The sequence below is a fragment of the Epinephelus moara genome, chromosome 8 (assembly GCF_006386435.1).
Source record: "Epinephelus moara isolate mb chromosome 8, YSFRI_EMoa_1.0, whole genome shotgun sequence".
Taxonomy (NCBI): Eukaryota; Metazoa; Chordata; class Actinopteri; order Perciformes; family Serranidae; genus Epinephelus; species Epinephelus moara.
The window spans coordinates 31810897-31826815 of record NC_065513.1 but is presented as its reverse complement, the minus strand read 5'-3'; the positions used below and the strand labels follow the sequence as shown (position 1 = coordinate 31826815).

General features: G+C 38.7%; 2 protein-coding genes across 3 annotated transcripts; one reads left to right on the top strand and one right to left on the bottom strand.

Annotated features, from left to right (window-relative positions):
- Window positions 1-351: 351 nt before the first annotated feature.
- gck (glucokinase (hexokinase 4)) lies at window positions 352-8069 on the bottom strand. Of its 2 annotated transcripts, none has more exons than XM_050050865.1 (10): window positions 7461-8069; window positions 4570-4732; window positions 4278-4432; window positions 4045-4164; window positions 3834-3929; window positions 3631-3730; window positions 3359-3542; window positions 2537-2692; window positions 1216-1449; window positions 352-1062 (listed from the first exon to the last, which is right to left on the bottom strand). In XM_050050865.1, exons 1-10 carry the CDS (start codon window positions 7467-7469, stop codon window positions 915-917), a joined length of 1365 nt encoding a protein of 454 aa, XP_049906822.1. In that variant the 5' UTR covers window positions 7470-8069; the 3' UTR covers window positions 352-914. The 2 variants fall into 2 exon arrangements, with proteins under 2 accessions (XP_049906822.1, XP_049906821.1); XM_050050864.1 differs by lacking the exon at window positions 7461-8069 and adding an exon at window positions 5069-5245.
- Window positions 8070-9779: 1710 nt separating this feature from the next.
- Window positions 9780-14976, top strand: ykt6 (YKT6 v-SNARE homolog (S. cerevisiae)). The gene is made up of 8 exons (XM_050051539.1): window positions 9780-9973; window positions 10375-10529; window positions 10750-10832; window positions 12075-12175; window positions 12255-12359; window positions 12546-12611; window positions 12898-12999; window positions 13105-14976. Exons 2-8 carry the CDS (start codon window positions 10426-10428, stop codon window positions 13138-13140), a joined length of 597 nt encoding a protein of 198 aa, XP_049907496.1. The 5' UTR covers window positions 9780-9973; window positions 10375-10425; the 3' UTR covers window positions 13141-14976.
- Window positions 14977-15919: the final 943 nt, after the last annotated feature.

Below are 15919 nucleotides of genomic sequence, written 5' to 3'. Positions count from 1 at the left end.
GAGATTAGGGAGATTATATGGACTACTCTTTTTCTATTTCATACATATCTGATTTTAAAAACGGTTAAAATGAAAATTAGAGGACTGTAATCAAATAAAAGCATCTTAGAAATGGTAAAATTATCTAGGACCAAGTGAAATAAATTGCAATAACGCTTACAAACAGAGAAACACTCTAAAAACGTCTCTTGTTTTACATTGAACAACTGTTTCCTGTCCCATTAGCAGACAGAAAGTGACAATAAGTCACAACTTAAAGATTTCTTTACAGGTTCACACGACTTGAGCTAATCCAGTTAAGCTGTGGCATTAAATCTGGGTCATATTTGGCAACAAAAAAACACAATAACATTCATTTAAAGTACTTTTATTTACAGTTAAGTTTATTCACATCCAAAGCACATTTCATTATTCACATTATTCAAAACTAAATGCTACTGGCTAACACACATAAAGTTGTAAACATAACAATTTAAATATACAATACAGGAGAAATATTTCATTACTCACAAACAGGAATTACAACATGGTAAAGCAATGAATTTGATTTAGTTTACAACAGCATTTACAAAAAGCATCCTTGTGTTTTACTTGAGTAGTAGTTTGCACAGGTCTTATAATATATCATCAAAAATACATCAGCCATTTTTGAAATGAGCTGTTTGCATACCCAAACACTATCAACAGGCAGTGATACACAGGTTCAAAACCACTGAAACTGCTACAAGTTGGCCTATCACTACCAAATACAGTATAATACAAGTTGCGTTCTTGTCTGTACATCTTCCAGCTGTGAGTGTCCCGTTTGCTGACACACATCCTTCAGAGCCTGAAACAGGCAAGAGCTGCCGACTGTGAATGAGCATGTCATCAGTGTTCTCAGATCAGAGTTCAGGCTTGCTTCACAGCTCCTCTTACTGTGTCAGCATGCACGCAGCCATCTTGCAGGCCACTGCTGAGATAAGGGCGGCTCCGCGACCGCTCCCCTCCTCTGACTGGATGAAGGTGATCTCACAGTGTGGCGTGAGCTCCCTGACGATTTTGTGGAACCTGTCACGGAAACTGAGACAGAAAGAAAAACACATTTAGTCTAAAAAAACAGTCCATCTGTCAACAACATGTGGAAGCTCTGCATTTGGGGTAAATCTAATCACATAATTACCATAATGCATTTGCTTTATATGTAGGATATTTAAAACATGGGGCATTCCTCACCATGGGTGCAGCTTGTAGACAGATCCATCAACCCCCACTGTGATCTTCAGGGCCTCCTGAGAACGTCGCTCCCTCATCAGGTTAATCACACCAGCAAGCCCTGCGCCGCACATGTGAGAGGAGCGAGTGGAAACACTCTCACAGACCAGACGCACGATGTCACAGTCCAGCTCTGACGGCAGCACACCCAGCGAGGACAGGATGTTGTAGATTTGTTTTCTGTCCCCAGTGTCACTGAAAGATAAATAGCAAAAGGACAATTTAAAAAGAGCAAAAGTTTCTAGTTCCACTATGTTCATAATACAAAACTAAGTTATCTGCCAAAGTATATATATTTATTTATATTTATTATTAAAGTATTTAGTTGTTTTTTTAATTTCTGTGCATATTTATTTATTTATTTACTTATTTATTTTATTTATTAAAGCTCATTTCATCATTATTTACAATTTAATTTACTCATTTATTTATTCATTTTGATATAATAAAATCATGTTTTCTATTTTTCTTTTTACTATTCATGATTTGGATATTAAATCAAGCTACAAATGGATGACTGAACAAATGAATAAATAGAAAAATAAATAAAAACAATTCAAATAATTAAATATGAAAATAAATGAATACAAAACTAAGCTATCTATCATATATTTATTTTTAGATATTAATTTATTTAGTTATTTTTCTGTTTCTGTGCACATTTTTATTTACTTTTTTCAAATTAACTTGCACATAAACTTGAAAATTAAAGCTCATTTCATCATTAATTATAATTTTATTTAGCAATTTATTGAGTCATTTATTTATCTATTATAGTAGAACCACATGTTTTCTATTTTTCTTTTTTTGTACTCATGATTTGGATATTAAATCAAGCTACAAATATATGACTCAACAAATGAATAAATAGAAAAATAAACAAAAATAATTAAATATGAAAATAAATGAATATAAAATAAGTCAACTGTCAACTAAATAAATTCTATTTATTATTAATTTTTTTCTATTTCTGTTAATATTAATTTATTTTCAACTGAACCTGCATATTTATTTAATATTTGAAGCTTTTATTTAATTTCTTTCATTCATTATGATTTTATTTAGTGATTTGTTTATTATAATAGCAGCTTTAGTCCTCTGTTATACATTGTAATACATTATATAAGCTTATGTCAACAGCATACGCTCACAAGCACAACAGGCTTTACAGCTTTACACTGTTGTTTGCGTTTCATTATATATATGTTTGTTTTTTTCCCTCTGTGCTCATGAAAACTGTTGACATAGATCGCTATCTTTTGTTGTATACATAGATGCTCACCTCTCTATCTGTGAGACGTAGCGCGTCTCAAAGCTGCCACGTGTCTTCAGCAGCTCTGACGCTTCACCGTTAAACAGCAGATCTTCATTCACCAGCTTCATCAGAACAAGCCTGACCAGCTCGCCCATGTACTTCCCGCTGATCAGCTTCTCGTATCTACAGGAGGCGAGAACAAACAAAGAAACAAGAAATAAATATTGAGAGGAAGGGTGGGACAAGTGAAGTCAAGAGAGGATGCTGAAGAAACAGGAAGGACATGCACGTCACAAAACACATGAGCAAACAACTTTCTCTTCTGTCAAAGAAGGAGGGCAGATGAGGATGACAACGTCAATGCCTAAGAGGCTGGATGAGGCTGGGCTCAGCAGTTGTCTGTGTTAAAGGGGTTGCCAGTGCTAAAGGTAAACAGCCATTAGGCCAACAGGCACTATGGCAAGCAGTGGAGAGGGGTCATTAATCTGACACCTACACACACTGACTGACCACTGACGTATGAGGGCTCTGGCCATTCACAAACATCCTCAGGAAAAACAACTGGTAGCTTAGCAACCACACAGAGACCTCAGGTGAGATTCAGGTGAGTATTGTCACAAAAGGATGATTAATTCAGAAAAAAAACAATCAGAGAATGAGAGGGGGGGAGTGTGTGTCACGTTTTAAATTGCAGTGTGAATTTCCTAGCTCCTTTAATGACATTACTCTAAGCTTGAACACTTGAGTGCATGTGCACACAGTAAATGAAGTTAGGTCAAACAAGCGACGAGCTTGTGACGAGCTTTCCTATGTGTGAACTTGATTGCATGTTTGGCTGAATGCACTCACAGCTGCTGCCCGGGGTTAATCGAGGTCTCGTCCACCACTCTGTCGTACTCCAGCCTGAACTCCTCCAGCTCCCCGTTGTTTCCGAATGCCCCCCACTCTGTGTTCACACACATCCGGCCCTCCTCCCCTTCGACCAACTCTACGGTCCTCATCTCCTCCATGTAACATGCATTACAGCCAGTACCTGGTTAAAAAAGCAAAATATAACCCTTAGATATGCTTTAGCATACATGTCTCTGCACTTATACTTGCATGTGTTTATAACTACTCACCAACAATCATCCCAACTTCGCAGCTGCGATCCTCATAGTAGCAGGAAATCATGGTGGCTACTGTGTCATTCACCATGGCAACCACGTCCATTTCAAAGTCCTACAACAAATCACAATGCATTTAGAGTCATACAGCTGTGTGCAGGAGCTACAAATCAGTCTTGTGTTGTCTATTAAAACAATTTTCATATGCAGTAACTCACCCCTCGTCTCTTGATAGCATCTCTGAGTAAACCCACAACATTGTTCCCCTCTGCTCCAGAAGCCTTGAAGCCTTTGGTCCAGTTCAGCAGAATACCCTGTGGAAGAAAAAAGACAAACCTTAAATGTATTAACATTATAAAACATACAGACCTTTTATAAATCTGGCAGCTTTGACCCAAGGTATGTCTAATGTGCAGTGTGACACCCTACCTTGTCAAGGTCCTCATGTCGTACAGGAAAGGAGAAGGTAAAACCCAGAGGAAGCTTCTTGTGCTTGATATGATGTTTGTCCAAGAAGTCTGACATGCACTCTGCTATGTAGTCAAAAAGCTGCACAGAGAGAGAGAGAGAGGAAGAGAAGTTATGAGACACGGAGATACTATCAGCTCTACAAGTGGACAACTCCTTATAACAGGTGATGAGAAACGACACTTATTGCTTACCATTTCAGCAGTGCCCGTCATGGCGTCTTCAGGGATGGAGTACATCTGGTTCTTGGTCTCCACCTTCCAGCTCCTCTCCTCATCTGCACCCACCTTCACAAGCATCACGCGGAAGTTCGTTCCCCCCAGGTCCAGAGCCAGGAAATCACCAACCTCTGTCAAAACACGCACTATGTCTGAATGTGCACATACTGGCTTTACCTGCACAGGTGGTACTCAGTAGGTTACATCTTGGTGACATCTGTGTGACAAAAAAATGTGGAAGAAATCTTATGCCAGAATGAGTATTTACCTGATCCCTCGGGAGTGGAGCAGACATAAGTTGGAAGCATTTTGACACTGGCCTCTTCGTGTGTCTCTAAACGCAGCCCTCTGTTCATCTCACGCTGCATCCTCTTCATGACTTCTTTGAGCTCTTCCTTATTCAGCCTGAACTCTGACAGGATCTGTTCTACCTGCAGCGAGAGGAGAGAAGAGCAGAGCAGATCAGAAGCTGAAGGAAAATCAGAAGTGGTATGAGCAAAAAGGGAATCAGAGCACAGACAAATGAGATGCTACAGAAGGAAAAAAATCAGTACTTTACAAAACAAAACAATGAAATGAAGAGCAGAGGACTCTGAGTTCTGTTATACCATATTTTCAGTAAAGTGCAGGACTAAGTTGCATCTGAATCTAACACAATCAAGCGCTTCACCCTGAGTTTCTTCTGAAACAACATGGCATAAAATCCGAAATAAAACAAATGACTTAAACCTCTACAAAGTCCCAACAGACAGGAAATCAAATCTTACCATGATGATTTCATCAACCACAGAGCTGTAGCCACTGGGCATCTTCACCATCTGGTCGAGATGAGAGCTGACACACGGCATCTTCACGGGTTGAGCTAAATGAGCCTCTGTGTGTGTTTCTAGGTGTGTGGTGAGTGTGTGTCCACCCTGTGTGTGTGCAGAGTCACTGAAGTGTGAGTAGCACTGAATGAGAACTTCAGCTGTTTTTATGCTCAGGTGAAGTGGGCTGGCCACACCAGACGCAAATGCCAACCCCTTCCCAAACTCACCCCATCTGGCCACCGGGAATCACACGCACACGTACACACACACACACACACACACACACACACACACACACACACACACACACACACAGCCAAAAATCTACATGACCTCATTTCTACAAAGTAAGAATTAAGTTTTATGGACAGAAGTTTCATTGCAGGAATGAAAATTTATAAATATAATTGACTGGCTGAGCATTAAAATGGAGATATATAATATGTTTTTATATTTCATGAAAATCTATCATGATTGAATATACACAATTATAAATCTTAATAACCAAGGGAGATGCTGACTTCTTTAATACATGCCTCACTTAATCAAAATAAATGGCAGTCTGAACTATAGGATTTATGATTCCTATGTTTTCATGATGACTTTTTAAATAGTTTAACCAGCGTTAAACGTACTGCACAAGCTAACATGGATTTTATGATATATAATTTTCGTACTGTCTTGTGTTGCTTGCCTGTATTTTAGTTAAACTGCTGTTATATTTGCCATAATAACTCTTCAAAAAAAAGTTAGGTTTTGCTTGTTTTGTAGGAATAAAATAAAATACAACACAAAATCATAACCTCACAATAATCACTGATGCATCAGTGTAAAGACCTGCATACCCATTCATCAGATGGCCTTTTAACCTCGCAAAAAGGAGTTCAGATAAATTTGGTAAATGATTCTTTGCGCTCATGTGGCAAGGTGTGACCTGTGACCCCGAGCAGCCCACCAACAGGATAAATCAAACAAACGTGAACCTGAACCTCGTGATCTGAACTCATCAAACTTTTATTTAGAGAAGCAGCATCCAATGCCAAAGAGTTGCTCAATGAGGGAACTTCAAAGACCTGAGAGAGTTACGTATATATTTGTAAAATTAGTAACATGTCTTAAATTAGCAACAGTGAGAGAGGAATGACCTCTAAAACTAACAATATTGCGCTGCAGGTGAAGGCCTCCTGTGCTTATCAGCTCCATAGTTTACCCGACCAGCTTTTTTTAGCTCTGACCCCTGGCTGTAAGGTAACAGTGACCCTCTCCCCCAGTGCCCTGATAGTACGATTTCTAACACTGACCTGAGGACACGTACATCTGCTTAAAATAACCCAATACTGCTAATTTTAGCATGTAATATTTAGTTAAGAAATTTATACTTAAACTTGATTTTCTCCTTATGCCTCCTTAAGTAACTTTAAGTTTGTGAAAAAGAAAAGTCTTCTACCGGCCTACTTTTTGAAAACATTACGCATCTCCTGGTTATTTTATTGACGCTATACAACATTCACTGCTGGTAGAATATTTAAACAGAGGATGCCTTTTACTGATGATGCTTTACCCATAAATATATAGTCACCTTTTTTGCAATTATCGAATAGGTACATATTAATTCTTTGCAACTATCAACTCATGTACAGTGTTGGGGGGTGGTGAAGTACATTAAATTAAACTAGTAGGCTCTGTTTAACTACATTTTGCAGAGGCTTGCTGGTAGTTCAGTTGCATTCATATTTGCATAGTGATTTAAGTATTTAACTTCACAAGTTCACAACATATTTTGGGCCATGAAAGCAAAGGATTGTTTTTTTTTTTTTACTTTACCATTGCCTCTCTACTGTAATTGAACCCCTTTTGACCACAATTAAATGTTAAGAAGAGTTGCTGCATGCTGTTTTAGAGGTTAACTAAGTAATGCAATGCCCCCACTTGGACTCTAGTTTCTGTAGGCAGGTGTCTACAAAACCAAAGCTGACTTTTCTTGCACTTTCCCATTAAAAGTGGAGTATTTTATTTTGGGCGTTATGTATGACCTGTGAAAAAGTGGACACTTTTTTTATAATAAACTAAATGAAGGGGATTTTTTGCTGGCAGATGAGTTTTATATTGTGTTTTGTCATAATCACCTGTAAATTCAAGGTGTTCCTGTGTGAGGTAATTTGTAGCTTGCCAAACTATGCTTTCAAAGTAGCTTCCCTAACACTGCCCATTTACCTATTTATATAACTAAGGCCTACTTTAGATAGATAGATAGATAGATAGATAGATAGATAGATAGATTGCATGAAGCATACTGTATCATCAGTAAAACAAACTCATTTCATGAAATAAATATAAACTTTCTTCTTACCTTATCCATCGTATTACGACGAGGATTAGATCCTAAGAGCTCCGCCGACCATCAGTGCTCTGCAGTGGAAATTCCCTCTTTGTTCCAGGAGTGTTGGAGATTCCCAGGTTTCTACTGTTCTGATGTTTTTAACTCAGATTCCGTACATGAAGTGCAAAAGAATTCCTTTATGGGAAGCGTTGTTATATTCCCAACACGTCAGTGCTACATAATGTTCAGCAGCAAGTCTCAAACACATTTACATGTCAGCAGTATGTTCAAGGCCTGTCTGGTGATCAGTGAAATCTTGAGGAGAGGAGTGTAAAAGTGTTATTAACAGCCTATGAGATTTCTTTTCATGCAGATATTTTAAGAGGAAGAGTAGCTAAGGATTCATCTTCACTCCCGCAGATGTGTTTTTCTCGTCATCCTTGCAGATATCCAGTTCCGCATCGGCAGGTGCCATCAGCAACAACAGTCAGAGAAAATTACATTAGAATATTCCCTCTCCCATCCAAATATTCAATCCGGTGATGTACATTACATTTTACAGCAGAAAAATAGTAAGCAAACCTCCAGTTCGTAGCTGACCTTCTCCCTGACCATATCACGTCAATATCTGATCTGAACGCAACCAAAATTAGTTCCAGGAAAGAAAAATCATTTCTTCCCCAGGTGCAGCTGTCCTGTCAACACATGCACCTAAAGGCTCAGCGGTATCCATGCAAAAAGGATTTCAGTGTGTTGCCTTGGAAATGAATTACGGGCACACTTCTGCCATGGAAAACACTTACCACCGAGTTAAGTAGCCAGGAGGAAATTGTTAAATGGAGCAAGATTACCAGAGAAAACATCAATTGATGGTGCCATGTTTTTGGTAGACCAAAAAAAAAACAAAAAACTTGTTTCTCACAAGACCACCAAGCTGTTTAAAAAATTAGACTCATTGTCATTAGGCTATTATTATTATCATTATCATGATTATTATTATAGACAAAGACTTAAAATTATACAAAATCACTCTAGAAAATGGTCAAAATGTTTGATTTACATTTCTGAGAAATGTATTTGGAGTGAGTAAATACTAATAGCTAACCATCTTTCTCATCATGAGATTAATGTCAAAATAATCAATTTATTCACACGTCCATTATTTCCGAGATCCAAATTTTAATGAAATTTTTTTACATCAACTGGTGCTCAGTAGCAGTGGCGCCCCCTAGGGGTGGGCAGGGGTACCATGGTCCCCTTGATGAATGTTAGCCGACATTACTGTCTTTAGAGGCTGTGCCGTGCCGTGCTCATTTTTTATGCACTGCTTGTCGGGAAGGAGGCTAAATAATGCTCCAAATTTGGGCTAACTTTTGGTTAGGGGCAAAACTGGTATGAATAACATGAAAAATCCTGCACATCATAGCGTCGTAGCTCCAAAGTGATGTTTCAAGCAGAAAGAACTGGCATGGCCATTTTCAAAGAGGTCCCTTGAACTCTCACCTCAAGATATCTGAATGAAAATGGGCTCCATGGGTATGAGTTTCCCAGTAAATATTTTCTTCCTTACAATAAATATACCCCTTCAAATTAAAGCTGTATATTTGCCTTTTTAAGGGAAAGGACAGCCAGCATATTTAAAAACAATAATTTACCTAACACATGTACCTGTATATACACATAACACATTAAAACAGGATTTTTGAGGAACTCAAAATGTCAATTGTATACTAATCTATGCACATCATGGGTTGGATATGGCTCAGAAGGTAGTCGTCCACTAATCAGAAGATCAGCGTATTGATCCTCTGCTCCTACAGTCACATGTTGAAGTATCCGCATGTTGAAGTATCCTTGGGGCAAAATACTGAACCCCAAATTGCTCTTGATGGCTGTTCCAACGGTGTGTGAGAGCATGTGAATGGTTATTGAGTAGCAGTTGGCACCATGTATGGCAGCCTCAGCTACCAGTGGGTGAACGTGTAGTGTGAATGGGTGAATAGATGTAGTGTAAAAAGTGCTTTGAGTGGTCAGAACTAGACTTGACCACCCCTATACAAATGTCTGCTTCTGCTCAGTTGAAAATATCGATATTTATAGGAATACATAGGAATACATTTATTTTCATTTTACAAAGAGCATAGAGAACCAGGATCTGCTCATTTTATTGCATTTCATTTTATGTTACATTTGAGAAAAAGTCAATATAATCCGTCTCAATATGAATATTATTTTAAAATGCAAGGTCCCACTCTGAGTGAAGTAGCACATGCTTTTACCATCTTTTATCTTCCATCCAACCGGAACTAAGAACAAAGCGGCGCCGGTGCATCTGTTTCCACCGGAGCAAATATCCAGTTGGACCGCTTGAGGATCGTGACGTGGTGATTGGTCACTAACCTGCACATTGAAAACTACTTACTTAGCGTTAACTACCTTGTAATTAGGTCGCCGGACGGCTGCTGTATATTTTAACGAGTTTTATTTGATGTGGAATAAAAAGTTTGTTGGGTTGTTTTGACGGGAATCAAACTGTTTGTCTGGTAAGTTAGCCGAGGCCTCACGAACACCTGATAGCATCTGTAGCTAGCAGTATGCTTGACTTGATTTCAGAAATGTAGCTAACGTTTTATAAGTTTTAAACCGCATATACACAATGACCAGCTTGTGGTAAACGTGTACCACTAACTGTCAGTTAACCAATTTGTCTTTGCCGGGAGGCAAAGAGCTACAGAAGCCGAGCACGACTAACGACAGTTGGTTAGCATGGTGGCTAATAACAAGGCGGCTACTTTCACTTGTAAGCTAGCACTTGTCAGCTGTACTTCACTCAACTTTCTTTAGCCGTCTTATTGTTAGCATGGGGGGTTAGCCGGCTGAGCTGCATAAGGGATAATGCTCTCATGTGATTCTGCTTGTGTCATGTTTCAAATTGGATCATCAGGACTGCGTGATCGTATCTGCTGTGATTGACCAGAACTGATTCGGCGGCAGCATGAAGCTCTACAGCATCAGTATCCACCACAAAGGAGCGACCAAAGCCAACCTCCTCAAATCGGCCTTTGACCTCTCATCCTTCAGCTTCTTTCAGCGCTCCAGGTGAGTCTGACTGAATATAACCTGCATCTGACTGAGTAAATATTTTAGTGTGTGTTTGACCTTTTTGTCTTCACTGTCTGTATGTAGATTGTAGAGAGGTTGCAAAGTTTGCAGCAACTGATTACTGATTACAAGCCATAATACAGTGTTTAATATAAATTATTCCTTCTCATACTGGGATACTTCCCCACTAGTGACATTATTACTTTGGTCTATTCAGTGTTCAGGAGTTCATGACCTTCACTAGTGCCTTGATTGTTGAGCGGACATCACAAGGAAGCCGTGCCTCTGTCAAAGAACAAGGTAAACATGAGCAGGTTCAGCCCAATATCAGAATATTTAAAAGTTAATTGTTATTTTTTATTTATCATAACCCTTTCAATATCTCAGTAGATTGGTGCCACCCAGTCTACATAACAGTATCAGCAATGAGTTATGCACACAGCAGACACATGTAGTTAATATTTACAATACAAGGGGCATCCTGGTGCCAGAGTGGTTAAGATGCACAACCAGGATACTTAACTTACTCTGTGTAGAGGCCATTTTTTGCAAAATGGCAGGAGGGCAGGGGCCAGTTGCAGCAGCTCCGGGGCGTTTCTCGGATTTAAGGACATTTGGGGCTTAAACTACATAAAAGTGGATGTGCAGTACTTATTGTAGCATAACAGCCTGTCACAGGTTACAGTGTGATGATTAGAGGAGAATTGGCAGAGCATAAAGGTCCAGGTGGAAAAAAAACAACTCAATCATTTAGGATTTTACTAAAAGAAGGAAATCACCTGTTGATTTATATATATAGATCCCAGAGTACTTTTTTTGTATGTTTAAATCTGTATTTTGTGGTGGTTTTTCTTAGTTGAACTATTAATATTGTAACAGAATCTGACTCTCAGTCTGAGTTACTGTTGTTGTTCACAAACTAAAGAATGAACTAAAGAAATGAGAATAATTTTAATTTTTACTGAATATTTGAAGACAAACTGAAAAACTATATCACTTATTTTGTTGCAATTCTATTTTCTTTAATTAATAATATTTTTTTACTAGTTTGTCATATCAACAAGAATATCATTATTGCAAAAATACCCTGAAATATTGTGATATTGTTTTAGGGTCATATCGTCCACCCCTACTCTGAAAAGATTCTGTCCAGGGACCTTGGCTGCATGTTATACCTCTCTCCTTCCCCGTATTTCCTGTGTATTATAACTGTCAGCTGTTCAATAAAAAAACATACAACACTTTTTCACACATTCAGCATGAAACAAGCCGAATCATTAAAATTATAGAAATTTGTAACAGCATGTTTATGAAGCTTATGTTAAAAAAAATGACAAGCACAGCCACAATGCATGATGGTTGCATATCAGTCATTATAAGAAGAACATTATGTTAACAAAGTTATCACTTCTACTCATGCTTTTCTTAGCATAGTACACCAACATGCTCGCAGTACACCTGCACCATAATACCAGGAACTGCCCTCTTTTAAAATCACACTTCTGTTTTGCTCATATCATACATGGTTCCTCTTTCTTTCAGAGTACCTGTGCCATGTGTATGTAAGAAATGACAACCTGAGTGCTGTGGTCATCGCAGACACTGAATATCCACAGAGAGTCTGTTTCACATTGCTAGACAAGGTGTGTACCAAAACATGTAAATTAAGACACATCGTTATTGCACTTTGCTGTCAGTATTGAGATCTCATTCTGTTTTTAGGTATTAGAAGAGTTCTCCAGACAAGTGGACAGTATAGACTGGCCCTCTGGTAATCCTGATACCATAAACTACAAAGCCCTGGATATTCATCTTGCTAAATACCAGGTCAGTGTGTAATCTGCTTATCAGAAAATATGTGAAAGGAAACCCCGATAGCCCATGAGTATGTTTGTCATATTCTCTATTTTCTTATATTGTTTTACAGTGTTTACTAAACAATACTTAAATGTGTTTTTAAGTTAACGTATAGTTGGGAACATAAAGTTGAAATTCATGTTGTTTTTTCCCCAGAACCCCAGGGAAGCAGATGCAATGACCAAAGTGCAGGCGGAGCTGGATGAGACAAAGATCATTTTGGTAAGATTTTGATGTTTGTATTTCATTATGGCCAAACACACACATAGGATATAGAAAACACACACTACTAGAGAGCTAAACTGAGAGGGGCAACAGGTAGTTTCTTCTCAGCCTCAAGTTCTGGGCTCCACAGCTGCCACTGTGAACCATTTTGTGTGAAAATTTGATCTTCACACCAGAGTGCATTGGTCCAAATGTGTGCTCTGCATGCCTGAAACACAACTTAGCATTTCCAGAAGTCTTTACACTGCACAATACCTCATAAGCACATCTGTTGTTTCTGTAGCACAACACTATGGAAAGTTTGTTGGAGAGAGGAGAGAAACTGGATGATCTTGTGGCAAAGTCAGAGCACCTGGGAAACCAGTCCAAAGCCTTCTACAAGACTGTAAGTACCGACAACTCTGATTGTTATCGCTGAACTGGAAGTCTAATGGTCATTAACTGTTACGATGCCTGACTGTGTGCATGTGTGTTCATGTTAACTGCGCAGGCACGGAAACAGAACTCATGCTGTGAAATCATGTGATGCCGCTGCCTCGTCCTCGCGGACACGCCTCTCTCTGCCTTTCTGCTTTTCCTACAACTCCCATCACGCACCAGCCACCAGCTCTCAACACAGAGGACAGAAAGGAACACTGTCTAATCCGGGATGGGGCGCCGGGATGAGAGCACGGAAGGGTTGAAGGTGGTGACCAGTCTTAAGTGAGACCTGTCCAGATTGCGACTGATGGGGGCTGAAGGAGTGATGGGGTTTGGTCGGGGGAATAAGTAACATTCGAATTATTTTAACCTTTCAAAGGGTAAAACATCTGTGTGGTGTTTCAATACCAGCTGCGGACATAATAGTGTGACGTCGTGTAATCGGTGATGTGTTGTTGAAACGTCTTCAAACCATTTAATGTTATTCTGATTGAATCAAATCGTGATAGTTTGATTTCAACACGTAAAAATTCTTCAAAGAGTATTAACCACAGTTGTGCTTCTGCTTCAAGGCAACTCTGACAATCTCTCAGTCTTATATAGTGATTTCATTAAATGCGTCACCGTTGCGGTTCAATTATTCAAAACCCAAACTGTCTCTTTCCTGCAGGCATAACCTCTGCTGCCCACTAGGTGGCCCTGTTTCATCACTTTTATTGTTCCAGTGAGCCTCAGTGTTGAGGTCAGGTTAAAATCTCTAATGTGAGTGTCTGCTTGGACGTGTGATATCAAAATCTGACCGAATTTTGCAATGACTTTAAAACATCTTTGCTAGACTGGATTAAGTTACGTGACGTCTTTGATTTTTCTCTGTCTTATAGTGTTAAATGAAACCTTAAACATTCCCACTTTGGGTGAGTGTGTTATTGAGTGATGACGCATCTTAAAGCTGATGAGAAGCGGGAGTGTAGATGTGAAATGTAGAGAGATGTTTCTTTATAGACGCAGCCTTATTGCAGTGTGGCTAACATGTAACGCCCCCCGTCCTCTTTATAAACCATGTCGTCTCGTGTGAAGGACAGGACCTGTACGCTCTTCTCTTTTACTTTAGGTATTGTAGCCATGCTTTTCACTCTGGTAGCCAACACACATGACACTTAAGCAACTTTTTTTCCCAGACCTATGCAGTCTCTCAAAGCTGGGATCACTAACATTTACCATCGTTTATTGTGACTGAGGTGACTCTGGGAGACCTGGCTTCTTATTGTGCGCTTGTAAAGAAGCTGATATAAAGTTTTAAAAGAGGACGGACATAAACTGACTGATTTCACATCTTATTTTTAAGACACTCCACAGCTGGCGTTTCTTTTCACTGTCAGCACTGTTTGCTTTGTGTTTAGGTTTGAAAGGTTAGAGGTGTCTGTCTTCAGGATCTGCTGATGAGAATAAGATAAAGAGATGCCTTTGGTTGTGTGTTTTAGATGTTTCTCTGCTCGCTCTCTGCTGTGTGTGTGCGTGTGCGTGTGTGTGTGTGTGTATGATTTGCTGATATACATCTGCAGGCTACATTGCTGTTGAGTGCCTGTGTGTGAGGACTGTTGTGTTTGTGTGATCTGAGTCGCTCTTTCTGCTTTTACAGTGTAAACTTTTTGTGCAATATCTCTGCAGACTGTTGGTGTGTGTGTCTCTCCTTTTATAGCAGAGAGAATAAATGGACACATTTCTCATAAAGGACATTAAATTGACCTTTGTATATGCTATTCTTATAACTAATTCATGTGAAGCGTGCCCAGGGTTATTTCTGAGATTTGTTGAATTTCTTCTTTTCAAAATTAATGTGCTAAATTTGAAAATCTGTGTGCTCAACGGTCTGCATTAAACGTTTTGGTCTGCAAATTTAAGACAAAGACTTCAAATAATAAACTGTTCTTTTCTGTCTGTATTAACATTTTGTTTTTGGAACACTGATTGTTTACAGAACATGTAATCTGGTATAGATAAACACAAACAATGGCTCCTGGTGTGCTGGTGTTCTCTCTCCAAGGTGGCACTGAAGTGTCGCAGGAAATCCTGGTAAATAGCGCAAAGGTAAACTTGTCCTGTGCAGTGTCTGGAAGTTATCAGGCCTATCTTTGATATCCATATCTTAACTCAGCAAACAGGGAACTGTGCAGCCTTTCCTCCTCCTCTCAACAGGAAGGTCAGTGAAGAAGCTGATGCACCCTTCAGGTGTTGTAGGAAATTCTTGCCTTGGAATCCATGAAAGAATCTGGTTGGGCTTTTTGTATATATAAATTACACTTAAGTAAGACTGGTATCAAAAGTTACAACTAATTTATAATTTAGACAACTAAATAAACATTTTACTACTTTCCCTCTAATCAAAATACATAATACAACACAGCCCGAAGTTCTTGTCTTTGTTAAGTGTAACCCACATGGAAATATAACTTATGACACTATATCAATGTTACCTATGGTACCCTTAGGGAGATATATTATCATCACACACATACATTCCCTGAATATATAAAGTTTGTGACATATATCAACTGATAGTAAAATTACACGTGCATATACTAAAATATCTAGACCTATATACTGATTTTTGTATGGTATTATATGTTGCTACCATATATGTTAATGAGATATACGTAATTTATATATTACACGTATTTATAAAACAACATACAAAAATTATGTATGCTTATATATGCCTTTGTCATTAATTTTTGACAAACAAGTTGTTTTGAAATGGTTATATATATATATATATATATATATATATATATACAGTGGTGTGAAAAAGTGTTTGCCCCCTTCCTGATTTCTTACTTTTTTGCATGTTTTCCGCACTTAAATGTTTCAGATCATCAAACAAATTT